The 27,872-nt window shown below is 35.2% G+C and overlaps 1 protein-coding gene across 1 annotated transcript in view; it reads left to right on the plus strand.

The window, feature by feature from the left end:
- Nucleotides 1-27,872, plus strand: part of TBC1D31 (TBC1 domain family member 31) — a 47,388-nt gene that overhangs the window by 8,633 nt on the left and 10,883 nt on the right. Inside the window, exons 3-15 of the mRNA XM_004373028.2 lie at nucleotides 6-108; nucleotides 5,296-5,447; nucleotides 6,738-6,897; nucleotides 9,601-9,801; nucleotides 14,521-14,697; nucleotides 16,091-16,170; nucleotides 16,249-16,395; nucleotides 17,990-18,123; nucleotides 21,086-21,219; nucleotides 22,647-22,826; nucleotides 24,152-24,384; nucleotides 24,649-24,801; nucleotides 25,860-25,995. Of these exons, the coding sequence (XP_004373085.1) occupies nucleotides 6-108; nucleotides 5,296-5,447; nucleotides 6,738-6,897; nucleotides 9,601-9,801; nucleotides 14,521-14,697; nucleotides 16,091-16,170; nucleotides 16,249-16,395; nucleotides 17,990-18,123; nucleotides 21,086-21,219; nucleotides 22,647-22,826; nucleotides 24,152-24,384; nucleotides 24,649-24,801; nucleotides 25,860-25,995 (1,990 nt within the window). The remainder of the gene's footprint in view (nucleotides 1-5; nucleotides 109-5,295; nucleotides 5,448-6,737; nucleotides 6,898-9,600; nucleotides 9,802-14,520; nucleotides 14,698-16,090; nucleotides 16,171-16,248; nucleotides 16,396-17,989; nucleotides 18,124-21,085; nucleotides 21,220-22,646; nucleotides 22,827-24,151; nucleotides 24,385-24,648; nucleotides 24,802-25,859; nucleotides 25,996-27,872) is intronic.

Genomic DNA, 27,872 nt, shown 5'->3' on the forward strand with positions numbered 1-27,872 from the left:
GGGAGGTATGCCATCACTACTTCTTCTGATACCGCACAGCTCTGGGACTTGGATACCTTTCAGAGAAAAAGAAAGCTGAATATTCGCCAGTCTGTGGGTATACAGAAGGTCAGTGAGGAGGGACATCTTGGCCTGTTGTGATTCTCAGGCTAGTTACTTGGTCGGAAGAATGTAAAGATGATATAAAAGTAATGATTCTCTTTGTCCCACATAGCTGTGTTCTTGGAATTCAGGAACAAGCAAAGCAAAACAGCCAACAGAATCAAAGATGCTGCCTATTGTAACTTATAACTTTCTGAGCTTCTTTCAAAAATTGTTATTAACAGCTGTGTGACTTCATCTTTCATAAGGATGATGGTTTTTTTATTTAGTTCATTGGTTTTGTTTTAGTTTTTTCTTCAACATTTTATGAAAAATCGCAAACATTCAAAGAAATTGAGAGAATTTCACAGTGAACATATTACATCAACCATTTAGATTCTACTATTAACATGTTACTTTGCTGTGCTTTATTATACTTTACATTTGACTATACTATGTCACGGATCTATCCATCTTATCTATCCCTCTATTCATAAATTCATCTTTTTTTAAATTTTTGCATTTTATAGTAAGTTATAGACACAAGTATTAAAAAAAAAAAAACCAAACTCGTTGCTGTTGAGTTGGTCCCGACTCAGAGCGACCCTACAGGACAGAGTAGAACTGCCTCGTGGGGTTTCCAAGGCTGTAATCTTTACAGCACGTTACAGCAGCAGACTGCCACGTCTTTCACCATCAGAGTGACTAGTGCGTTCAAACTACAGACCTTTTGGTTTGCAGATGAGCGCTTTCACCACTGCGCCACCAGAGCTCCTGATAAATGCATATACCTGTATAATCTGCGCTCACGTATCATTGTCATCATCCCAGAAAATTCCATCATGTCCCTTCCCAGTCAATCCCCACTCCAAGTAAGCACTCCTCTAATGTTTTCCCACTGTAAGTTAGTTTTGCTTGCTCTAAAATTTCCTGTAAATAGAACCATTTCAGTATGTACTCTTTGATATAAGGCATTCTTCACTGAGCATGATGCTTTTGAGATCTTCCGTGTTGTTGTATGTATCAATAGTTCGTTCCTTTTTATTGTTGATTTTAGTATTCCACTGTATAACATACCACCATTTATTTTTAAAATCCGTTTATTTTGCTTTTAAGATTTAATTTTTTTTTTCCTATTTGCTTAGCCAAATGCCATTTTGAGGAGTGTCTTGAGTCTCCCACATGATTGATTACTTTGCTTCAGGTTATGTTACACATGCAGTATTGCTTTTAATTTCTTGGTTATTAACATAAACAGCTAGCAATGCATGTCAACCACAAATTTATTTTGTAGTCTCCGTGGAAATCCCTGAGTTTTTTAGTTTACCTTTAATAATTGAAAAGAGATAAAAGTTGTAGCCAGCTTATCCATTAGAGATTTAGGCCAAATGTGTTGGTAGGTCTTTTCTTCTTAAATTGCCTCAGTGCTTAAATTGAATTTTGAATTCCGAAGAAGAGAGCACTGAGAGTTGAAACCACAGTGGAAACAGAGTTATGAAACAATGATACAAAAGCCATCTGTTCTTTCTACCATGAAATTTACGTTAGTGTGCGCTGGATCAGCGCCAGTTCTAACCTTGCTTGGCCATTTAAGTTTAGAAATTAGGACTCCAAACGTTAGTGGTATGAGAGTAAAATTAAATATAGAAAATGTATGTATATTGTGAAGTATGCATGTAAGTATATTGTTCTAAAATAATAGAACATTATAGTCTGTTAAAAGGACTCCTGGTGGCACACTGGTTAAGCGCTCGGCTGCTAACCCAAAGGTCAGCGGGAAAAAAGACCTGGCGATCTGCTCCCATAAAGATTACAGCCTAGGAAATCCTGGGGAGCAGTTCTGCTCTGTCCTGTAGAGCACTCTGAGTCAGAATCAACTCCTCCACACACAACAACATAGTCTGTAAGTTAACAGCAAACTTTTTATTAAAAGATCAGATAGTAAATATTTTAGGCATTGTAGGCCAAGAGGCAAAATAAAGGCTACTATGTGTGTACTTTTATAACCATTTAAGATGTAATGATTTAAAAAATGTAAAAATCTATTCTTAGCTCCTGGGTTTTACAAAAACTGGCACTGTGCCAGATATTTGCCATCCTGGCTTTTACTGTAAAAAATAGGAAATAAATAACCTAATCTTAAAGTAAAATTTTAATTCTTATAAAATTTTAGTATAGTTGGCTAAACCTGTATTTTTATTACAGTTTCAGATTCTGTATTTTAAATAGATCTTTTATGACTTTTTTTTTGATATCTCACGAAAGTAGTAATAATACCTACATCAGGGTTAACTTGAGGATTGAATGAGATAATCTATGTAAAACACTTTGCATGATGCTGTTGTATAGTAAGTGCTTAGCAAAAGTAGCTGCAGCTGCTGCTATTTCTATTATTGTTGTTATTGTTATCATTATCGATACTATTATGGGGTTATCTCAGTGCAATTAGACATGTTCTTAAAAAGCTGTAAGGTAAATAAATTTATTATTTTTCTTTTGAACTACATTATATAGGTACACAACCTCTTACTGGCAATTCAAAAATTAAAAAAAAAACAACAACTCCAAAACTCGAAAGTGTTTTAATAACATTTGTTGGCAAAATGTGATCTGAGCTGAATTCATTTGGTACCATACCTGAATATGGACATGAGGCTGAAATATTAATGCGTTTTAGTGTAGGGTGTTGCCCCAGGCCCCCTAGAGGTTCTACATAATAATATACAGTGTGCATTGCATTATTACCTTTCTAATACTGGAAAGAATTCTGAATTCTAAAGCACATCTGGTCTTGAAGTTTTCAGATAAGGAACTATGGACCTTTGATTTCACAATGTTTTAAAGAACCTACCACTCTTTTCACTAATTTTTATACGTAGCAATAGCAGTAATTAATACTAATAGTAATGTGTACCAATTGTCAAGTATACGTTCTATGTGCCTGGCACTTTGTATAATTACTTTTAAGCTTAAATAATTCTAAATGGTAGATACTATTATCCCCATTTGTAAACTGAAGTTCAGAATCATTAAGTAACTTGCCAATGTCACATAGTTTATAAATTGTAGAGTTTCAGTTTACATCCAAGCCTGTCTTACGCAAAAGCCATTCCATTATACCATACTGGAATACCATTATACTCAGGTACACCCATCACACTTCTTCAAACTGGTAAATTCTGATTCTTTCGTTGATTCTTGGAGATGGGATATTCAGCTCTTAGTTAGCAAGTTTGGAATAAATAATTCTGGGGTTTTTAATTACTATGATCAGTATGTATCTGAAGAGGCTTTGTGATGAATATTAGAAAATATGTAATACAGAATGTGTTACTGAACTTAATTCAAATGATCTTTATACTAAATATGGCTGAGTTGTACATTTGACCTTAACTAGCTAATATTACTATCCTTAACTCTAAATTTTGGAAAAGCTAATGTACAACTAAAAATGAATTAGAAAGCTTAATTCATATTCCGTAAGGAAAAACGGGAGCGCCATTCTTGACCCCAGCCCCCCAAAAAGTGCATCTTCTTAATGCTTTTAATGTTTTTCCTAAGCTCTTTATATTTGTCAGGAGATGACACTAGCTACATAATAATGATACGATTCATTAGGAACAATTTTATAATCATTAAAATCTAGCAATTAAAATCACAGATCTAGTAATGAATAATCATGTAGGCAATAATCTATCACAGTTCTTTCCCTAAAATAGCAGTTGATGCTCATTATCTTTTAAGATTTTGCCTCTCCCCTTAGGAATAAACTATATTACTTTTCTAGAAAAATGACTGCTAATTATAATAAAAATTTTCCTAAGTCACTTTTTTTTGGTCATCAGATTTGAAACAATGTTGTAATGCGTTCATTATAAATGTAATGTATTCATTGCAGATTCCTTCTATAAGATCTTGGTATTATAAATCTTTCTAACATAACGAATCTATTAACCAAAGCCCTACCAGAGATTATCTTTGGCAAAGTGAGCCAAGGTCAAAAGTAAGGAACATCTGATGTGGTTGTTAGCAATTTTTGTGTCTTACTGATTCTGAGTAGATTGTTTTAATTAACCAGTATGTTCCATAGTGCATTATATTTATGTGGGTATGTCTTATACAGATGACACGTAAAATTATATTTGAGGCAGTTGAAGATCTTACGAGAAAATATTAGTCAATTTCAGTTACAATTTTGTGTCTTAAAAAGGAAGCAGTATTTAGTGCTTATGCAATAGAAAAATGAAAAATTGGGAGAATAAAATGAGGTTATTTTCTGCTTTGCTATCAATTAATTTCCATCTCAGTTGTCCATTGAATAAATTCAATCTGTAATTAAATATGATCATATATTTATCTTCAACTTTTTACTTTTATAAATAATGTTTAACAAACATTTATATACATTTATTTTAAGCACTTTGTTGATTATTTCCAAAGGATTAATTCTTTGGAGTAGATTGGCTAAGATAGAAGTGATACACATTTTTAGGACTCTTGAGATACGTCGTACATTCTGTAACCAGTTTTTACTCCTAGCAACAATGTATGGCAGTGCCATGTCCCCAGACTTTCACCAACATTTAGTATTTTTAACAGTATTTAATATTTATCAGTATTCAGTATTTACTATTTACTGTAGTGTTTATACTAGTATATTAATGTAATTGATAAATACTGTATTATGCATTTGTTCATCTATGTATGGTCTGTGTATGTATACACTATATTTGTGTACATTATTTTTTTAAACAAATTAGATATACATAAAATGTTATCTCAACTTTCATTTCAATCTTTTATTATAAGGTTAAGTATTTTTAAATTGTTACTTAGTATTTTATAAATTGCCTTGTTATTATAGTCACCTATTTTTTATTTAAAGAGATTTACCATTTCTTTTTAGTTTAAATAGTTTATGAAAAATCAGTACTATCCCGTCATATATTGCAAATGGATTTTTTTTCCAGTTTAAGAAGTGATCATTTTAAAAAAGAAAAATTGACTATTTCTGTAATTTTAAATTTAAACCCACCAGCCGCTCTGTGGGAGAAAGATGTGGCCATCTGCTTCTGTAAAGATTACAGCCTTGGAAACCCTATGGGGCAGTTCTACTCTGTCCTGTAGGGTCTCTATGAGTCAGAATCGACTCGACGGCACACAACAACATAAAATCCTTATGTGAATAGTAACTTTTTTTTCCTCCCTCTTTAGGTTTTCTTTCTGCCGTTAAGTAATACCATCCTCAGCTGTTTTAAAGATAATTCCGTCTTTGCCTGGGAGTGTGATACTCTCTTTTGCAAGTATCAATTGCCAGCTCCACCTGAAAGCTCGAGTATATTATACAAAGTGTTTGCTGTGACCAGGTAGTGTGCATTTTAAAATGCTGAGAATTTTTAAGAACTTTAACTTGTGGTGAAATTTTATCAATTTTCGTTCAATATCTTATTGTCACATGAGGAAAAGCTTCTTTCAAATTTAGATGTGGTCTGCAGAACCTTTTTTTTTTTTTTTAAAACTTTGTTGTGGAACACTTCAAATATACCCACAAATAAAATAGTATGTATGTTTTTGTCCATTGTCATTGTTGTTAACCTAGTCCAAACTCTCTTGGACCATTATAATAGCCTCTTATTTGGTTTCCCTGTTTTCAATCTCATTTCTTAAAGTCAGTCTCTACACAGCAGATAGAGCGGTCTTCTTACATCATTAAGTTAGAGCATGTCACTTCCCTATTTAAAACCCTTCAGAGGCTTTCCATTGCGCTTAGAATAAAATCCAAACTCCCCACCGTATCCTGTGAGGCCTTCTTAACACTTTTATACTGGCCAATCAGGATGCTGACCAGCATGGAATCCTTCAGACCATCCCAGGACTGGCCCGTTCACGTCGTTCAGATCACAGATCTTCCTCCTTTCCCAGCTTTCTGACATCACCTCCTTTTATAATTCTATAATAGAACTCATTACCAGCTGAGATCAAGTTCGTGTTTGTTTACCTTCCTCTAGAATGAAATTCCACAGGAGCGGGATCTTACCTGTCTTACTACTGTGTCCCTGGTATCTGGAATGATACCTGGCTTATAGTAGATACTTCATAAGGCCTTGTTGAATAAATGAGCAACAAGCTTGCAAATCAGTACAACTTTATTCATTTAGCTATTCTTTTTGCACCTTGCAAACATAATTTAGCTTTCTTTCAGCAGGAAAAAAGTTTGGGCTTTTTTCTTTTTTCATATAGCAATACAGTGCCAATTCAGTACAGTTGTGTGCGAAATATAGAAAGTTGAGATGCTTTGAAATATAAATGTTACTCAGGAAACCCCCAGTTAAGTCATCAAACAAATGTTTGTTAAACTGGTGCCTTAGTGCAATAGATGAAAAATATACACTATAAACCTGACCTGTCCAATATAGTAGCCACTAGCCTCATGTGACTATTTAAAATTGAAGTTAATAAAAATCAAATAAAATTAAAAATTAATCTCCTCAGTAGCACCAACCATATTTCAAGTGCTCAGTAATCACATGTGACTCATGGCTACCTTATTGGACAGCATAGATACATGAACTTCTCCATCATCACAGAAAGTTCTGTTGGATAGCACTACTATAAACTGTTCAACTAGTCTTACTTCTCACCTTTTCATTATATAGAGATGGTCGAATCCTAGCTGCTGGAGGCAAATCAAATCATCTTCATCTGTGGTGCTTGGAAGCTAAACAGCTGTTTAGCATCATCCAGATGCCTACTAAAGTCCGAGCCATTCGCCATCTGGAATTTCTTCCTGATGGTTTCGATGCTGGTTCTAACCAGGTTAGTAATGTAAATGTAGGACATTGTGCTTTTTGAGAAGAATCACGTCAACTTCTAAACTTTCCTAGCTCTTACTTATTTAACTTATACCCTGACTGTTACAGGACTTGAAATTACTAATAATAGGTTATTTTTGTGATGAGTCTGGAACTGAAAAAATGTCAAAATATTTTGTCGTGTTCATTACTGACAGTTTACCCTTTTAATAAAATCAGTATACCTTAAATTTATGTCATATTTTATGGTTTGCAGGGTGCTTTAGCATGTTATTTTTCATTTGAGCCTTAGAAGAATTTTTTGGAGATTGGCAGGGATGATATCCTCCCTGTTTTACAAATTATGACACTGAAGCTTAAAAACACGAAGTGATCTGTCAACATCCCTATTAATTGTAAGGAATAAAGGTGGAACGAGAACTGAAGTTTTCTCACTTTGTTATATTGTGTTTTTCCTACCAGTTCTATGAAAAATGTTTTATTTGTATCTTACCTTAGCTTACAAAAAAATGAGCCCTGGTGGAGCAGTGGTTAAGCGCTCGGCTGCTAACAGAAATGTTGGCGGTTTGAGCCTACCAGCCACTCCAAGGGAGAAAGATGTGGCAGTCTGCTTCTGTAAAGATTACAGCCTTGGAAACCCTGTAGGGTACTTCTACCCTGTCCTATAGGGTCACTATGAGTCGGAAGCAACTCGAAGACAACAAGTTTGGGTGTGTTTTATTTTGTTTGTTTGGTTTAGTTTACAGAGTGCTTCCTTCTACCAGTCCCCAACCTCCTTCCTGAACTCTTTTTTTTTTTCTCTTTCTCAGTTGAGTGCAATCAAATCTTAACTTTCCTACTTTAAATTGTTGTTAGGTGCCATCAAGTTGGTTCCAACTCATGTGACTCCATGTACAACAGAATGAAATATTGTCTGGTCCTGTGCCATCCTCATAATCATTGCTATGTTTGAGCTCATTGTTGCAGCCACTGTGTCCATCCATCTCACTGAGGGTCTTCCTCTTTTTTAAATTGACTGTCATGGATCTCATACTTTAACAAATTATTATGTATGTGTTACGTATATTTGTATACGTGTGTGTATGTATCATATCTGTTTAAAGTTTTTTGAATAGGTAACATTTTCACATGGTTGAAAACAAAAAAAAATGTAAAAACATACAGTGAAAAGTCACTCCTGTCTCCCATTTGCCCAGTTATCACCTCCCCTATAACCACTGTTGTCATGTATAGTTATATACAGCTTTGCACCTTACTTTCTTCACTTAATTTTTCTTGACGATTCTTCCATATCAGTACAGAACTTTGTTTTTTTACAGCTGCGTGGTATTTCATAGTTTTTTTTTTAAACCAGTCCTCTGTTATTGAGCACTTAACCTGTTTTTAGTCCTTTTCTATTACAGATAAGGAAGCACTGGTGGCATAGTGGTTTAAGAGCTAAGGCTGCTAACAAAAAGGTTGGCAGTTCGAATCCATCAGGTGCTCCTTGGAAACCCTATGGGGCCATTCTGCTCTGTTCTTTAGGGTCGCTATGAGTCAGAATCAACTCGATGGCAATGAGTTTGGTTTTTGGTTTTATTACAAATAATGCCTCATGGAGTAACTTTTTGCATACGACATTTCATGCGTCTAATCTGTGAGGATAATATTCCAGAGCTGAGATAGTGGCATAAGCATAGTTATGGGCATCTGTAATTCTAATAGATTTCGCCAAATTGCCCTTCAGAGGGGTTGCAGCAACTGCAGATGAAAGGGTTTGTTTCCGACAACCTCACCAAAGGAAAAGCTTGCTTTACAGATGTTCCCCTCCAAGCAAGCAACATCAGTGTTTTAAACTGCCATGTATCAGCACTGCTTACCAGCCACTGGCACTAGAAAAAGAACCAATGTGTAGAGACAGCAAAGGGTTTTATTTGCTTAAACTTTGTTTTTAATTTTTCAAATTATATGAGTTAAAACTCTAAAAAAAGTTTTCCCTTAAAAGACTTGCTTCCCCTTTTGCCCCTCCACTATCTTTGCAGCTTTCAAACTTTCTCTACTCCCCAAACGTTAGTTGCTGAAAACACGCCCTGGGGGGAACCTTACCAGTGGTCATAAGCTTGTGTGGGTGTCAGGCTGATGCTTAGCTCTGATTAAGCTGGGTGGATGGTAAAGGAACACAACCCCTCCACCCTCCTTGTTCTGACAGCCGTGTGGAGGCAAAAACCAGGAGCTGTCTAATCATCTGCATCCCCTCGGTAGGAGGTCAGTGGAGATGTGCCCTGCCTAAAGATAGGGAAGATTCTTAGGTCACCTTTTCATACTCCCACAGCGTGGGTGCCTTCCTAGTTCTGGTTTATAGTTGTGTGCTGTCAAGTCTGTTTTGACTCACAGGGACCCCATGTGACAGAGTAGAACTGACCCATAGGTTTTCTTGGCTGTAATCTTTACGGAAGCAGATCGCCAAGTGTTTCTCCCATGAAGTCACTGGATGAATTCAGAACTCCATTCTTTCAGTTTTAGAGCCAGGCTTATCTGGGCCTGAGCAAGGCAAATCTACAAGAGCCAAAATTAGGGGCTTTAAAATATATTATAGCTCTGTGAGAATCCTCTGACTTCCCTCCCTCAAACACATACAAACACACATATGTATATATGTGTTTGTGTATAGATTGAGTTACAGACATTGACTTTCATGTTTTTATATATTGTTTCTCTCTACTTGTAGGTTCTTGGAGTGCTAAGTCAAGATGGTATTATGAGATTTATCAATATACAGACTTGTAAACTTCTCTTTGAAATTGGGAGCCTTGACGAGGGAATTAGCTCATCAGTAATCAGTCCACATGGACGGTACATTGCATCTATTATGGAAAATGGAAGTCTGAACATATATTCAGTTCAGGCTTTAACTCAGGAAATAAATAAGGTATGTTATCAAGTAAATAACATCAATTTTAAAAAACACTCAAATACTGTATCATCAGTAATAACATTTTTATGTTTCTGTTACTGTCTTGGAACTTATCTGTTTTCTGGATTTTTTTTTTTTTTGCTATTACTCCAAAAGCCACATCTCCAGCCTTGATTTCTCCCTTTGCTTAAATAGCTTCTGTCCTAAAGGACATCAGTGTTTGGTGTTCTTATCCCTTTCAAGGTCCCACTCACGATCTCCTTCTCAAAAGAGGCCTTCAACCCCAGTTTCTTCGTCTCTGTCACACTCTTTCTTCCCGCCTTGTAGTCTAGAAACCTTGGAGCTCCATGACTGTTCCTATTCCTTTATTCCCTAAATCAGTCATGTAATTTCTTAAATTTGAAGTATCTGCCGATGTGCTGCCTGTTCTCACCCCTATTTTAGCTATCCTTGGATTGGCCCTCATTAACTACTCTGGATAACAGTAATTTAAACAAAATCTCCAGACTCCGAGCCCTCTGCCTGCACCTGCCCATCAATTCATCTTCTATTTGATATATTTCTAAAATAATGGTTTCATCAGTGTTTCTAAAATAATGCTACTTCATTGGCTTCCTTCCTTTTGCATTAGTTCCAGATTCTTCTGCCTGGCTCTATAAGTCCCCTCTCATCTTGTCTACTCTACCCATCCACCTCTTTGTCCCATACTTGTAACTCCCCTCAATGTCCCCTGTAGATGCCATTCTCATTTCTACAGCCGTTAGCCACGTGCTTCATTTCACCAAAAATGCACTGCCCACTCCTCTTCTATGGTTATCTGAAACTTCCCGAGCTCATTGCCAAGTCTGGTTGTCTGTGTCAGCCTTCCCAGTCTGGAATTGTACCATGGTAACACTGGGAGGGACTTCAGTGATCTAACCCCATCCTAATCACACAGCTACCCATTACCAGGCCCAGGTGTTGTGATTATTAATATAAAGGTTTTTGTGTTTTTTGTTATGTGCCACCTCCTTTTTGCCCTTTTAATAATATTATTATTATTATACAAGTAATATCTGTCTCATTGCAGAAAAACAAGAAACACAGATAAGCAAGTAGATAAATAAAAATCATTTGTTCATAGTCTCACCATTCTCAGATGGTTTTGAGATGTATACTTTCCCAATCTTTTTTCTGTGTATGCAAATGTGCGTGTGCATACATTTATATGGATATTTGCATGATGTTGTTGTTAGGTGCCATTGAGTCGGTTACAACTCATAACTTCCTTATGTATTACAGAACGAAACGTTGCCTGGTCCTGCACCATCCTCACAATTGTTGCTATGTTTCAGCCCATTGTTACAATAAAATTAGAAAAGCTGTCAGTCTATCTCATTGAGGGTCTTGCTCTTTTTTGCCAGCCCTCTATTTTACCAAACATGATATTCTTCTTCAGGGATTAGTCCCTCCTGATAACGTGCAAAGTAAGTGAGACAAAATCTCCCTATCATCCCTTCTAAGGAGCACTCTGGCTGTACTTCTTCCAAGACAGATTTGTTCATTCTTTTGGCAGTCTGTAGTATATTCGACATTCTTCACCAACACCATAATTCAAATGCATCAGTTCTTTGGTCTTCCTTATTCATTGTCTAGCTTTTGCATGCATGGGAGGTGATTGAAAACACCATGGTTTGAGTCCGATGCACCTTAGTCTTCAAGGTGACATTTTTGCTCTTCAACAGTTTAAATGTCTTTTGCAGCAGATTTGCCCAATGCAATGCGTCTTTTGATTTCTTGTCTGCTGCTTCCGTGGGTTTTAATTGTGGATCCAAGTAAAATGAAGTCCTTGACAACTTCAGTCTTTTCTCTGTTTATCATGATGTTGTTTATTGGTCCAGTTGTGAGCATTTTTGTTTTGTTTATGTTGAGGTGTAATCCATACTGAAAACTGTGATCTTTGATCTTCATCAGTAACTATTTCAAGTCCTCCTCGCTTTCAGCAAGCAAGGTCGTGTTATCTGCACAGCACAGGTTGTTAATGAGTCTTCCTCCAATCCTGATGCCCCGTTCTTCATATAGTCCAGCTTCTCGGATTATTTGCTCAGGACACAGATTGAATAAGTATGGTGGAAGGAAACAACCCTGACTCACACCTTTCCTACTTTAAACCACGCAGTATCCCCTTGTTCTGTTTGAATGACTACCTCTTGATCCATGTATAGGTTCCTCATGAGCACAATTAAGTGTTCTGGAATTCCGATTCTTCACAATGTTATCCATAATTTGTTATTGTCCGCACAGTTGAGTATCTCTGCATAGTCAGTAAAACACAGGTAGATATCTTTCTGGTATTCTCTGCTTCCAGCCAGGATCCATCTGACATCTGCTGTGGTATCCCTAGTTCTGTGTCCTCTTCTGAATCTAGCTTGAATTTCTGGCAGTTCCCTGTTGATATATTACTACAGCTGCTTTTGAATGATCTTCAGCAAAATTTTACTTGCATGTGATATTAATGATATTGTTCAATAATTTTCACATTTGATTCAGTCACCTTTGTTGGGAATAGACATAAATATGGGTCTCTTCCAGTTGCTTGGCCAGGTAGCTGTCTTCCATATTTCTTGGCATAGACGAGTGAGCATTTCCAGCACTGCATCCATTTGTTGAAATATCTCAATTGTTATTGCGCCAATTCCTGGAGTCTTGTTTTTTGCCTGTGCCTTCAGTACAGCTTGGACCTCTTCGTTGAGTACCATTAGTTCTTGATCATATGCTAACCTCCTGAAATGACTGGAAGTCGACCAATTCTTTTTGGTGTAGTGGCTCTGTGTATTCCTTCCGTCTTCTTTTGATGCTTCCTGCATCGTTTTAGTATTCTTCCCATAGAATCCTTCCGCACTGCAACTTGAGGCTTGAATTTTTTCTTCAGTTCTTTCAGTTTGAGAAATGCAGAGTGCGTTCTTCCCTTTTGGTTTTCTATCTCCAGGTCTTTGCTCATGTCATTATAATACTTTGTCTTCTCGAGCCGCCTCTGAAATCTTTTCAGCTTTTACTTCATCATTTCTTCCTTTTACTTTAGCTACAGAATTAGCTAAACCTTATTAATAGAGGGGAGAGAGATCTGAGAAAAACCAAGGTAAAGTGAGTCATTGACTTCCTCTCAGCTCTCACTTGTTAAGCAAATTGAGATCATATTGTCATATTGACCAGAAAAGCTCACAACAGAACTAGAATAGTCTTTTTTTTTTTTTTGACACAATACCAGCACCACCAGTATCTTTATTGCTCTTCTAGGCTACACAAATAACCAGGTCCATATTCTCTAAAACTTAACTCACCTGTGTCTCATTCCTTCCAAGTCCTGTTTCTTGCCACTGGAAATTTCTAGTATTATGCTAATAAAGTAAACTAATTCTTATGTGTTAGAGTTTAACATTATGAAGTTACGGCAAATCAGGTTGTATCTCAGGCTCTAACTTCTGGGAGATTGTACTTTGTGGTAGAGCATGGTGCTCAAGCAGGAAAGATGTGACATTAGAATAGAAATTTTGATTTAGAGTTTTAGCCTTGTAGGTATAATGATATATGCAAGCTGGGCTCACAAAAAATGTTTTTGTTGTTATAACTAGCTACAGGGATATTTTTATAGATGATCGTTTTGGTGTCACACCCTCTGTCAGTGCCACCTGGTATGGTCCACATCTCCCGCACCTCCCTAGTGACACCACTGGAGATGGGTAAGAACCTTCTGAGGTCTTTCCAAGAGTTGCTCCTACAGAATGGGAAGTCAGGAAAGATGAGATTGGTAGGGTTGGGTAGGGTAGAAATTTTAATAAAAATTTATAAGAATGGGTTGAGGTTGAAGAGAAGATAGTTCAAGGATATTAAAGATGGGTAATATTCAGAAGTCTGGCCACTTAATTCCATTTCATAGATGAAGAATTGAAGACTTGAATCACAGAATAAGTGATCATTGTACTTTAATTGTATTTAGGACTCAGCCTGAGTTACCTTATCTGCTCATTTCCTTTGAATAAGGATCTTAGGATTTCAAAGAGTATTATTCATGGAGAAAATGTTTTAGTGAATTATTTTACCTTAAGTAAGGTGAAGTTGAATTTTTATTTTCTGTTTGAGAAGCCCCATAAAAATGAGGATTTGGATTCTAAATCTTGCTCTCTGAACTGCCTCTTAAGCTGTTGATACAGTAATAGGTTAACAGAGCCATCTCTGTGCAGATTGAAAAACCTTAACCAAGGACAGCAAGGCAGGAGCTCCATGCTTCCAAGTAGGAAGTCATTTGATAGTTTCTTCTCTCTGAGAGAAATTTCACTTGAGCCTCGAGAACATTAGGGTGCTTCTCTCAGCTTCTAGAGGGCCAGATGCTGCCTTCTCCTCTGCAGATTATCTCAATATTTCTAACATTATCATGCAAGTGTGAAAAATGATTTGGTGTTCTATGATTTAAGGCCAGCTGTCAAGGACTAATTAAATTCTGTTTATTGCTGTTATTTAATCATGTTTCTTTAGTATTTTCTCCAAAGATAATTTGACAGAAATTTGCTTAGGTTTGTTAGTCAACAAGGAAGCGTTCTTAGGCATTTTGCTTACACTTTTTGCCTGAAGAATAACAGTGTATATTAAGATGTGTTACTAAATTAAGGCAAATTTTTTAAAAAAATCATACATTAACAGGCCTGTTTTCTCACAATATCCACTGGAGTTTTTTGGTTGTTTTTTTTTTCCTTTTAGCCACCTCCTCCTTTAGTGAAAGTGATTGAAGATTTGCCCAAGAGCAAACTGAACTCCAGTGATCTTAAGATGAAAGTAACATCAGGAAGGGTGCAGCGGCCAACAAAATCAAGGGAAAGCAAAATACAAACGAGAATATTAAAACAAGACCTGACTGGTAATTTTGAAAATAAAGAGGTAAGAATATATTACGTTTTTGTTTGTCATGGCTCTGCTGTAGACAAGCCTTGTTGGTTTGTATTCCATCATCACTCTTCCCTCTTGGGTAATTTATCCAAGAAAAAAAATCTTTCTTGATTTACACTTTCATTTTGTGGGAATACATTCTTCAGTAGCTCTTGAGAAAAGGGTACAGGAGGACAAGGTAACTTTTTTTAAACTTTGTAGGTCTAAAAATGCCCTTAGTAGCCTATCCATCATACTTTAGTGATAGTTTGGGTATAAAATTCTAGTTTACAGATAATTTTCAATCAGAATTTTGAGGTTATTTCTCCATTGTTATTTTCAGTATGGCTGTTGAGAAGTTAGACATTATTTTTATTCCTCTGCTTGTAAGATCTTCTCTTTGTTTCCAGTGTTCTGGAACTTCACAATGATGTGCTTTTGTATAAGCCTGTTTTTATTTACTGAGCTGAGCAACTCATGTCTTTCAGTTCTGAGGAATTTTTCTTGAATTATTTCATTGATTTCCTCCCCTCTGTAATCTTTCTACGCTACTTGCTTGGAGATTTTCTTAGTTTTATTCATTTCTGCTCTTGTGTTTTTCAATTTCTAGACCTTTTTAATTTTTGAATATTCCTATTTTATGACTTCCTATTCTTGTTTCATGTTATCTGGCTGAGGATATTAACAATGTTTTCTTCGTTCAGCAAGTCTGTGTTCTCTTAAGTTGCTTTTTTTAGTTTTTTTTAGAGGCTTTCCTCAGGTATCTGATAATCTTTAGCTGTCCAATACTGATTAAGAGTAGAAGAGTAAAAGGTGATTAGAAGCTCTGAGAATATGAGTGGGCTAGTTGACTTTGAGCTTCACTGTGGATTGATCTGAGTTTGTTGGGAAACCTTCTATGTCAGTGTCTTAGGTATTTCTTCTTGGGCTACTCAAATCCCGCCGCTCCCCCACCCCCAACCCTCCCAAGGAAGAGTCTTATCCTATCTGGAGAGTAATGGCATAACTGCCAGGATTCTGAGGCCACATGGGGAAGATGACGGGAGGGGAGAGGGTAGTATTGTCTCTGCCACACCAGCTAAGGGTGGTTTTTACATTTTTAAATGGTTGCATAAGAAGCTACATAATGTCCTTGATTTTGAGTCTTCACCTATAATACCTGAAATACTTAGTATCTGGCCCTTTACAGAAAAAGTTTGCCAAACGCTGGTCTGGGGTAAGTAATGTATTATGAAACTTTATCTGCTACATATGCACACTCGGGAATGTGTATGTGTGTGTTTGAGTGAGCATGTGTAGGTCCTGTGATGTAAAAATCTTTCTTGCATTCTAAAGTTGGAACACCACTGTCATCTTTTGAGTTTTATGGTCACGTTACTTATTCATACTGTCTTCCTCTTTATAGAATGAATTGTCAGATGGATTAAACAAAAAGCGCCTACAAATCTTATTAAAAGGCTATGGTGAATATCCAATGAAATATAGGTAAAAATTTTAGTTCTTACACATTAAATAAATTTCACCAAAAAAGTTTTCCTGGCTAAAACTGTGTTTTAATTTCAGAATGTTCATTTGGCGCTCTCTGCTACAACTGCCTGAAAATCATACTGCATTTAGTAGCCTAGTAGATAAGGGTGTTCATGTGGCGTTTCTCAACCTTCAGAAGAAATACCCCATCAAAAGTCGGAGACTGCTCAGAGTATTACAGAGGTAGGTTCAGTGTATTGTAGCAATGCTTATGAAATCTGTAATTGGTGACTGTCGTATTCTAAAATCCTCTGTTTATAAAATATTATCTAGACATCTTTGATCAGCCGTGCAGTGTGTTGGTTTGTTAATTTTAAAAAACAAAACTTGTGTGTATCTTATATTTGAATATTAGCTTCGGTTATGTTCTAGAAAGTAGAACTCTTCCATCTAAAGGAACAAAGATGCATAGCAGGCATATTAGAAAGAGCTTTGAATTTGAAGTAAAGAACCTAATTTTGAATCCTTGTTCTCCCACTTTATGACTGTGATGTAGTACATGTCACGTTACTGTTCTCAGCCTTAATTTCTTTATCTGAAAATGGAAGTAATAGCACCAACATCACAAGATTATTGGGGAAGTAAGAATTAGAATCTTTTTTAGAATGGTTATACCAGCATCTGATACCTGGTAAGCACCGAATAAATATTAATAATGATAATAATAACTAACACTTTACAGTGCTTTCATGTGCCAAGTACTACTTTCTGTTTTTCAGATTTAAAAACTAGGGCATAGAGAAGTTAGATAAGGGATCAAGCCCAGGCCCCAGAATCTGAGACTTTTTTTAAATAAAGTTTTTATTAAGAAAAATTTCAAGCATAAATAAAAGTACAGAGAATAATATAATGAATAGCCTCATACCCATCACCCAGCTTTAGCAATTACCAACTCACGGCCAATCTCGTTTCATCAATATCTCCTCTCACTCCATACCCCCAACCCATCTCATTCCAACGTAAACACACTCCCTCCACTAAACATTTTCATACGTACCTCTAAAGGATAAGGACTTTTTTTTTTCTTTAACATAACACACTACCATTATCACACCAAAAAAAGAATTGACAATAATTCTTTAATATCATATATCCAATCAGCATTCCTGTTACCCTGATTGTATTATAATCTCTTTTATGGTAAACTTGTTAAATCAGGGTCCAACAAGGTGTACACGTTACATGTGGTCGATGTGTCCTTTAAGTCTTTTAATCTAAAGCAGGCATCACTTAAGGGCACTTGTTTTTGTAAAGAAAAATTTGACTCTGGCTGTTGAAATTACAAATGCACATATCCTTTGACTCAGCAATTCCACTGCTAGAAATTTGTTCTCAAATCTATATTCTCACATACAGAATGATGTACATCCAATAGCATTAACTGCAGTGTTTATAAAAGATTGGAAACAGCTTAAATGCCCACAGTGGGGGCCAAGTTAAAGAAATTAAGATGTGTCCATACAGAGTTGCCTTATGCTTCTGTAAAATATCATGAGAAAGTTCTGTGTTTGCTGGTATGAACTATTTCCAAGATACAATGAATTGAAAATTGCAAGGCGCAGAACAGTGTTTATTACACACCGCCATTTGTGATGCGTTTAAAAAGGATTTATACTTTTCACAGTGGTTGCTTCTAGAGAGGTGAACTAGGTAACAGAAGTGGGAGGGAAGATGTTCGTTCACCAGATATACCTTCTGGGTTGAATGTTTCATCATGTGAATTTATTATTTATTTGAATAATAATTTCTGGTCTCTATTTTCTTATTTTATTCACAGAACTCTATCCGCATTAGCTCACTGGTCTGCCATCTTTAGTGACACGCCGTATCTTCCACTCTTGGCATTTCCGTTCGTAAAATTATTCCAGAACAATCAACTCATTTGCTTTGAAGTTATTGCTACTCTCATAGGTAAGTAAAAAATTATTAAATAATGAACCCAGGAGTGATTCCCTATATGTTTTCGTGATATTTCTTTGTACCTTTGCAACTTTTCACAAATGACATTGTAATTGTTTTGATAAATTTTTACCAATAATTGGAGAACATTTGAAAAATACAGGAAAACATACAAAAGAAAATTATCCAGTATTTTTTCCCCAGAGATAATCTTTGATAATATACTGATGACTTTCTTGTGAGCATTTCCCCCAAATTATTTACTATTCTTGAAAAACATAATTTATTGCCTATATAATATAATATTTCATCTTCTGAGTGTACCTTAATTTATCTACTTCTCTATTGCAGGACTTTTAGATGTTTGTTTGTTTTCCTAATCATTCTACCTTTTTTAAACAGAGTTTTTTTTAAATCATTATAATCATATTGCCTTTATTTAATATGGTATATACATCTCCCTTATTTTGTTAACTTCATAAACATTTGTATTGACTGTAATATTCCATACTGTGTATGCACTAGTTTCATCTCTTACTGTTGGACATTTAGATTGTTTCTAATTATTACCTATTAAAAGTAACAATGTCGTAAGCACCTTCATATATAAATATTTATAATTTATTTGGATAGATTCTCAGAATTGGAATTATTTGGTCATAAAATATGAATATTCTGATTGATTCCCCAAAAGGGTTGAACTAGTTTACTAGCCAGTAGCACTAATTAGACTCTTAAGTATTTTAAAAGGAAGTGCAACAAATTATATTTAATTTAGATAGTCATCCAAAACTATGTTTTTTATTTCCAGTAAAATCTCATTACATAGCTAAAGTATGATTATATGCTAAGAAATTTATTTTTCTCTTCTAAGCAAACGTACCTGAAATCTAAATCTAAGGGATCATTGTTCCCTTGGCAGTGTTCAACATGAGTAGCTAAGAGTCTCAAACTAGTTTTGTTCAATAAACATTTACTGAGCTTCAACTTCCCGCTGCTTGGGATAAGCCATGTTTCTGGCTTTCTTGTGTTTATAGGCTAGTTGGGACCTAGAAGAAATTTTGAAGGAAAACAGTTACTTCTATGTATAAATTGAGACATACTTATAAAAGTTATTTTCATATACTCTTTAAGAGTCTCTTGTAACCAGGAGGACATTCTTAACTTCGGGTTTGGTAAAAGATCTCCACACAGTTACCACTTCTCTTTATTCTGCTCTCAGTCAGTTCTGTCTGTAAATTCTCTACCCGGTTTTTGTTGTGTGGTGACACGGAATCAGAATAAAAATACTTAAGAGAAGGCAAATGGTTATTCTATAAGGCAGAGTTTTCCTCTTGCCTAATGGAAAACAATGTTCTATTGATGAAGATTAAATTAGAATAAAAGAGCCAGGTTTTTGTGTATGTGTGGAGCTTTTTTAATTCTTAGAACTAGCAATGTCTTGCTTAATAAGACATTATAAATGTTACTTAGTGTTACTGAACCAGATTTTCCTTTTGAAGTTAACTTACAGAGTAGCAGTTTAAAGAAGTTGGAATATTTCTTTCAACGTTTAGTCTTTGCAAGTTTTTATGTATGATTTAATTATTAACTGAAATAAAATACTCACTAATAAATGAAATGGTGCAGTGGTTAAGCAGTCGGCTGGTAACCAGAAGGTTGGCAGTTCGAATCCACCAGCCACTCCTTGGAAACCCTGTCTGTCCTCTAGGGTCGCTATGAGTCAGAATCATCTCGACAGCAACAGGTTAATAAATGAAATAATGGAATCCTAGGTTTGGAAGGACCTTGTAAACTGTATGTAATCCAATATGCTACTGATAAAAGCCTTTTTTGCTGATTTAAGAAAGAAGATTAATGTCAAAGGATGAAGCCAGTTTTAATGTCAAAGGATGAAGCCACCATTCACTATTTGAAACCAAAAAGCTGAATGTATTCATTACTTAAGTAAGGGAGGGCTGTGGTGGTTAGACACAGGCTCACTGAGCAACACAAACTGATAATCTTCTATAGGGCTTTTGAGGAGACATTGTTTTGGATGTTATACAGAGTCCAAATAAGATGAAGCCTATTCACTGAATAATCCTACTTTCTAACTTTCAAAGAGTGTCATTGCCATTGATTGTTTCGTTTTCAAAGTCAAGTTTACTGAAACCAGTGTCATTGACAGATTTAAAGCCATTCTGGTTGTTACTTACTATTACGTCTATAAAGCAGTCTTATCCTAGTAATGGGGACTTTTTTATTCTCTTTATATTTAATAGATCCCTTAAATATCCTTATATTTAAGACATATATTAAATAATAATAAAAAAAAAAACCAAACCCATTGCTGTCGAGTCGATTCTGACTCATAGTGACCCTATAGGACAGAGTAGAACTGCCCCATAGAGTTTCCAGGGAGTGCCTGGTGGATTTGAACTGCTGACCTTTTGGTTAGCAGCCGTAGCTCTTAACCACTGTGCCACCAGGGTTTCCTTAAGAGATATACTCATTTATTTTTATGTATTGCTATCAATATGTAACTTTTTTCCAAACTTTTCTAATGTTGAATCGGGGTGAGATTGGCATGTTAACATTGATCGCATTTAATGAAGAATTAAATAGGAACCTTTTTAAAAGAGATTATTTTGTTAACCAGGAAAATCTAAATAGATATAACACAGGAGCCAGGAGGAACCAGAATGCCTCTGTGACTAGGATCAGTATACTTTTGAGGTCCTCTTCTTTTTTAGTAGATACTCTCTCATTGACTGCTAGGAGGAAATTTGCAAAATTTCTGCGTATGTAAGATACTATGTTAACATGGATTTTTAAAGAATTATTGTCTTAGAATTTAAAAAGTTACCATGTGTGGTTTACTTTATTCATGGGCATGTTGAGGACATAAAGAGTGGATACATTTAAGAATATGGAGTCCTTTGATAATACAGAAAGCTATTTAAAGATAAATTGTCAATTTTTTTCTTCATAGTCAATTGGTGTCAACACTGGTTTGAATATTTTCCTAATCCTCCTATCAATATTCTTAGTATGATAGAAAATGTTTTGGCATTTCATGACAAAGAGCTGTTGCAACACTTCATGGATCGTGATATAACTTCCCAGGTATGGAGTGTAAGTTTTTATAACAACTAACTTATTTTGGAAGCTAATGTTGGTTCTGGTATAAGTAAGACAGTATTTTCTTGAAAATGTATAGTACAGCGCATACTAAATTTTGTATTTTTAACAGTATTACATTCTTTTTCTTCATTAAACTGCTTTCCTCAAAGTCTGTAAATAATAAAAGGTCCAAATTAAGGTAGTTCTTTCCATAATTATGTTTTTAATATGACTTTAATAGCTTAAACCAAACTTATACGTGTGTTTTAGCAATGACTGTATTACAACTTTCCTTAGAAAACTAATAAAAAATTTTTTAGAATTTTATTTATTTTGTTGTTGTTGAGAATATACACAGCAAAACATACACCAGTTCAACGGTTTCTACTTGTAAAATTTAATGATGTTGATTGCATTGATCGAGTTATGCAACCAGTCTCACCCTCCTTTTCTGAGTTGTTCTTCCTCCATTAACATAAACTCACTGCTCCTGAAGTTCCTATCTAATCTTTCGGGTTGCTATTGTCAATTTGATCCCTATAGATAGTTCTTAAAAGAGCATAATGCTCAAGACAGACCTTTTTTTACTAGTTAAGCAAAACTGTTGTTTGGTTTTAAGAAGACTTCAGGGGGTATTTTTGGTTTAAGGTTTAAAGATTATCTCAGGGCAGTAGTTCATCCGCCTTTCATGGCTCTAGGAAGTTTAGAGTCTATGAGAATTTGAAATTCTCTTCTGCATTTTCCCCCCTTTGATCAAGATTCTTCTATGGATTCTTTGATTAAAATGTTCAGTAATGGTAGCCAGGCACCATCCAGTTCTTCTGGTCTCATGGCAAAGGAGGCAGTTCTTCATGAAGGCAATTAGCCACACATTCTATATCCTCCTCCTATTCCTGACTCTGCTTCCTCTGTTGCTCCAGGTGAATAGAGACCAATTTTTGTGTTTTGGATGGCGCTTGCAAGGTTTTAAGACCCCAGGCACACTCAGAGAACTAGGAGGTAGAACAGAAGCACTAGACACATTATTAGGCCAATTAACTGGGATGTCCCATGAAACCATGACCCTAAACCTCCAAACCAAGGAACCAAATCCCATGAGGTGTTTGGTTATACATAAGCAGCCTCAGCAGCTACTCTTCTTTTTTTTTTTTGTCATTATTAATATAATCTATCACACAACTTTAGCAAACTCAACTTTTTACAAGTGTGTAACTTATTAACAGCAATTACAACAGTTGGCTGCACAACCCTACCCTTAATCAATGAAATTTTTCCATCACCATTAACCCTCCTTTTCCCCTCTCCCTTCCACCTCTGGTAACCACTAATAAACTTTGTTCTCTATATGTTTGCCTTTTCTTGTCTTTTTATGTAAGTGAGGTCATACAATATTTGTCTTTTTATGTAATAAATTTTAAAATTTATTTTAGCTGTATGCATGGCCTCTTCTTGAAACTTTGTTCTCAGAAGTACTGACAAGAGAGGAGTGGCTGAAATTATTTGATAATGTCTTCTCCAACCATCCTTCATTCCTCCTGATGGCTGTTGTCGCCTACAACATATGTTCCAGAGCCCCTTTGCTCAACTGTAATCTTAAAGATGATTTCGAGGTAAACATCCTTGTTCTAAAGTAGAGTTTCTCAAATTTCAGTTATTTCAATAGAATGAAAAAGCCATTTATTTACTGAGTACCTGTTATATGCCAGGTACTGGTGCTAGGTGCTAGGAATACGGTGGAGAACAAAATAGACCAGTTCCTGCCCGTACATGGTTTATAGACAGTTAAACAGGCAATTACATCAGTCTCGTTAGTTCTTTTTTTGTCTTTTTATTGTTGTAGTTTAGATGAAGTTTACATTTCAAGTTAGTCTCCCATACAAAAATTTATACATAAATTGTTATGTGACCCTAATTGCGCTCCCCATACTGTGACAGCACACTCCTCCTTTCCACCCCGGATTCCCCATGTCCATTCAACCAGTTCCTAACCCTCTCTGCCTTCCCTCTCACCTCTGTACAGAAGCTGCCTGTTTAGTCTCTTGTATCTACTTGAGCCAAGAGGCACACTCCTCACGAGCATCACTTTATGTCCCACAGTCCAGTCCAATCCCTGTCTGAAGAGTTGGCCTCAGAAATTGTTTTAGTTCTGGGCTGATAGAAAATCTGGGGGCCATGCTTTCTGGGGTTCCTTAGTTCTTATAATTGTAGCTTCAGAAAAGAATCATGATAATATTGGGGGTTTATGCTAAAAAGTCTTTATAAAGGACGTTGAACAGTTGGGTAATTTATTCTGTGCATGATCTTATCAGTGACCCATCTGGTCTGTCTGGATGCTTGGTACCATGCAAAATGGTAACTGAGAGTTTTGACACTTGGCAGGAAAGTGACTGACAGAAAGCATTAGAGGTGACTTCAAAAAGGAGTGGCTCTTTTGGTAGAAAGGATGAATTGATTTTTTTAAAAAATTAAATTGTGGTTCCTGTCAAATTGATCACACAATAATGTAAGTTTTATAACTCTGATCTACCAGCACAATAAGATAATGTGGAAACATTTCAGATATTTTTAAAGAATCAAGCAAATTTATTTTCAAAGGCTAATTTATTTATTTTGGATTTTGGGAAAAACCCAAGCAGAAGTTGTTCTACTGTTGAAACATTTGTTTCTCTATTGTAAAGGAAGCTTTCATTTTGACAGTTAAAATTTTTAAAGTTTGACTTTTAAAAGTTGATAGTATGGTCTTGAAATTTTATTACATTTTGAAAATATGAAATTGAATCATTTTTTAAAGTTGGGTTAAGAAAAGCTTCAGTGAATTTGCAAAAAAAAATACCCTCTTAAATACAAATTGGCATTTGCATTTTTTAAACTTCTGTTTTTATTCTACCTCATAATTGCTTTGTTATAAATCCTGATTTAAACACATTTTTTACAGTATTTTTTTCACCATCGGAACAATCTAGATATAACTGTTGTAATTCGAGAAGTTTACCACCTTGTGGATACCACACCTACTGATATTCATCCAGAGAGCATGCTTGATGTTTTTGTCGCACTGACAAAAGGGCAATATCCAGTATTTAATCAGTATCCGAAGTTTATTGTGGATTATCAGACACAGGAACGAGAAAGAATAAGGAATGATGAATTGGATTACCTAAGAGAGAGGTAATAATGGAATAGTTGTTCTTTATCTGATAGAAACAGAATATAACAGTTTTTTATGAATAATACAGTTAAATTATTAAGTGTTGATGTAAAATCAGAGTTTGGAGACTAGAAATAGCTTTAAAAATGTTTGATACTTGCATATAGAAGTGAAGTCAATTACACATTAATCAGATATACATTTTATATTTTAGTGGTTCTTCGACTTAAACTACTTAGGGTTCTTTTTCTTTAGTTTTCATAATAATACATTATTTACTTAAGGCAGACGGTTGAAGATATGCAAGCTGAAGTAGACCAGCAAAGAGCTGAAGATGAAGCTTGGTACCAAAAGCAAGAACTGCTTCGTAAAGCTGAAGAAACAAGAAGAGAAATTCTGTTTCGAGAAGAAGAGAAGATGCTGGAACAAAGACAGAGGTATGTTTTATCACTTTAAAAATACCTAGATATAGGAGTTAGTTCAATGATTTCTTTTTCTTTCACTTTTTTTAATTATAGGAACAATTATAGGAACAGCACTAAATATAGCATTTTCCTGCTATAGTAGTTCCATTAGGCAAATATTTAAGTTAATAAAAAAGAAATCTATATATACCACTTTTCAAAAAAATTGGGATGTAGTAAAATGTAGTTAATTCTAAATCTACGCTCATTATGATGTAACTTTGCACTGATTATTCAGAAGTAACACAGGATCTTATGACACCTTGAAGGACATTATTAGAAACATTTGTTAATCGCCATGGGCAGAAGTACTTCAAGTAGAGTGCTAGATAAATCACCTTTAATGAGCATAATTTTTTAAATTTTTGTGTTTTAAACTTGTATTTGTGTGACTTGAAAATGGCACATAAAATGATTATCTCTTATGCAATTTATACTTTGGAGGACAGGAGAAGTACTAAATGCTTATTCAAAAATATGTTAATAAGGTGAGATTGTAAATTAAAATTATGGGACAGGTATTGAGACTAAGCTGATCGTTGGGAAACTCATTTCTATAGCCATTTATTGATTCTTAATCTTGAGTAGGAATTTATGAAGTAAATTTCTAGAGTGGATTAAAAAGATTTACTGAACTAAGCAATTAGCCTTCTACTAAAATTCTAAAAGAGTAAGCATGCATCATCCTTGGTAACACTGGAGCATCTTTTTACATCATTCCTTCAAATAAAAGATATCAATTGTATTGAAATAAATCCAAGTAGCAGACCTGTAAAAGAGCTTTTGAGTATGAAAAGGATAGCCAATTGCCTGTGGACCATTTGTCATCTTCATGAATGCAGACTTGTTTATAATTGAACATCTTTTCTTTTATATATTATAAATACAGCTGTGTTACAGTGGTACCAGTTAGATTGGAAAAGTGGATCAAAATAGGTGGCCAGGAGCTATTGTTGTGAAAATGTTTTCCAATTTAAATCTATATTGGGAAATGCTTTATTTGTTCTTTTTGATGTATTTTGTATTTGAAGACTGGCTGCTGTGAAGAGAGAGCTGAAAAGAAAGGAAATACACTTACAAGATGCTGCAAGAAGGCGTTTTCTGAAGCAACAGCAAGACCAACGTGAAATGGAACTAAGAAGACTGGATGATGAAATTGAAAGAAAGGTTTATTATTCTTGTCTTAGTACTTTATTTCCATTTACTGTCATTTAAATGTAATGAACACCTTCAAATTAAATATTATTCCTGCAGTTCACAATGAATACTAAATTGCCCCTTTAATTTTATTTGCTTTTCCCCTTAGATAGCTATTACTTATTTTCTTTGTATTTTGTTAATGGTTGTAATTTAGAAATGCTAGGAAAAATTAGTCAAGTTGACTAGTGTCCTTGGTGACTGTGATGGTTAAGGTTGTGTGTCAACTTGACTGGGCTAAATTCTCAGTGGTTCAGCAGTTATGTAACGATATAGTCATACTCCATGATGTGATCTGATGTGAGCAGCTAATCAGTTGTAAGGGGAGTTTCCTCGGGAGTCTGGCCTGCATCCAATATATATGGACGTTCTGGCAAAGCTTGCTTTCTTGCTGTGGATCCTGCATCCAGCTTGTCATCGTCTGACCTCCTGTTTGTGGGACTTGAGCCAGTGGCCTGCTGTATTGCCTGTCTGTCTTGGGATTAGTCAGCCTCTGCAGCCTGTAAGCCAGCAGCCTGCCATCTCACCTGCCAATCTTAGATTCATCAGCCCCTGCAGCCACAGGAGTCAGGAGAAGCTTCTCTCTCTCTCTAACTATATATACATATATATATATGTGCTTTGCTGGCTTTGCTTCTTTAAAGAACCCAACCTAAGATAGTGACTGTTTCTCTAGAAATGTCAGTCAGTATCAGTTAACCATTAAGTTAATTGTGAATTAGGAGAAATGTTCTTTTTCAATATAAAATTCATTCATGGGCAATGTAAAAACATTTCCAATACAAAATACGTGAAGTAAAAAAATGAGCTTCTGCACTCTTCCCTCAGTTCATTTCTAGAGATAAAGTGTTAAAAATGGCTAAAGTAGCCTTTCAGATGTTTTTCTATAAAGGAATAATTGGATTCATATTTTCTTATGTTTTTACAAAAATGAGATTATTCTCTACGCATTCTGTTTTTTTTTTTTAATGATATATATTGAATATTTTTTCATGTATCCATTCAGTATACATGGATCTATTTCTGTTTTTATGGTCACATACTATTCCATTGTTTCTATCTGCCAAGGTTTATTTAATGAATCTTTTTTATTAGAACACACCCACACCCATTTGTTTACATGTTGTTTATGGCTACTTTTGTACTACAATGGCAGAGATAAGTAGTTATGACAGAAACAATGACCCACAAAGCCTAAAATATTTACAATCTGGCCTTTTTCAAAAAAAGTTTGCCAACCTCTGATTTGTCTGAAAATTAAGTGTGAGGAAAGAGTTAGGGACCAAGCTTGCTTCTTTCCAAAAGGTAAGTCAGTTGTCCCAACACAGTTTATTGAATATCAACAAAGCCATTTGTCAACTGATTGTTATTAAATATTAAATTACTTTATATTCTTGATCTCTTCCGTTGTTCTATTCCTACGCTAGTACCACACTGTTTTAATGACAGTGTCTTTGTAATATTTTCTAGCTAGTAGGCCTGATTTCCACTTATTAGTCTTCTTTTCAGAGTTTTCCTCAGTATTCTACGATATTTATTTTTCCAAATAGATTTTGAGAATTTATCATTCTGTCTGAATGTTCTTCTCCCCACACCTTATTCGGATTTTTATTGGGATTGCATTGAATTTACGAATTAATTTAGGGGAGAATTGGCAAATGGAAATAGTCTATTTCAGGGAACTTCAAACCAAGTTTTGATAAAATACTTAATGTTTTCTCAATCTTTTAACATATTTTTAATTCATTTGTATTAGAAATATCTTCTCTGTTTATAGCATGAGATAATACTTTGTTTTGTTTAAAGCCAGTTAATTTTAAAGTGGTTTTTTTTTTTTTTTTTTTAAT

This window comes from Trichechus manatus, unplaced genomic scaffold, assembly GCF_000243295.1.
Source record: "Trichechus manatus latirostris isolate Lorelei unplaced genomic scaffold, TriManLat1.0 scaffold00022, whole genome shotgun sequence".
Lineage (NCBI taxonomy): Eukaryota > Metazoa > Chordata > Mammalia > Sirenia > Trichechidae > Trichechus > Trichechus manatus.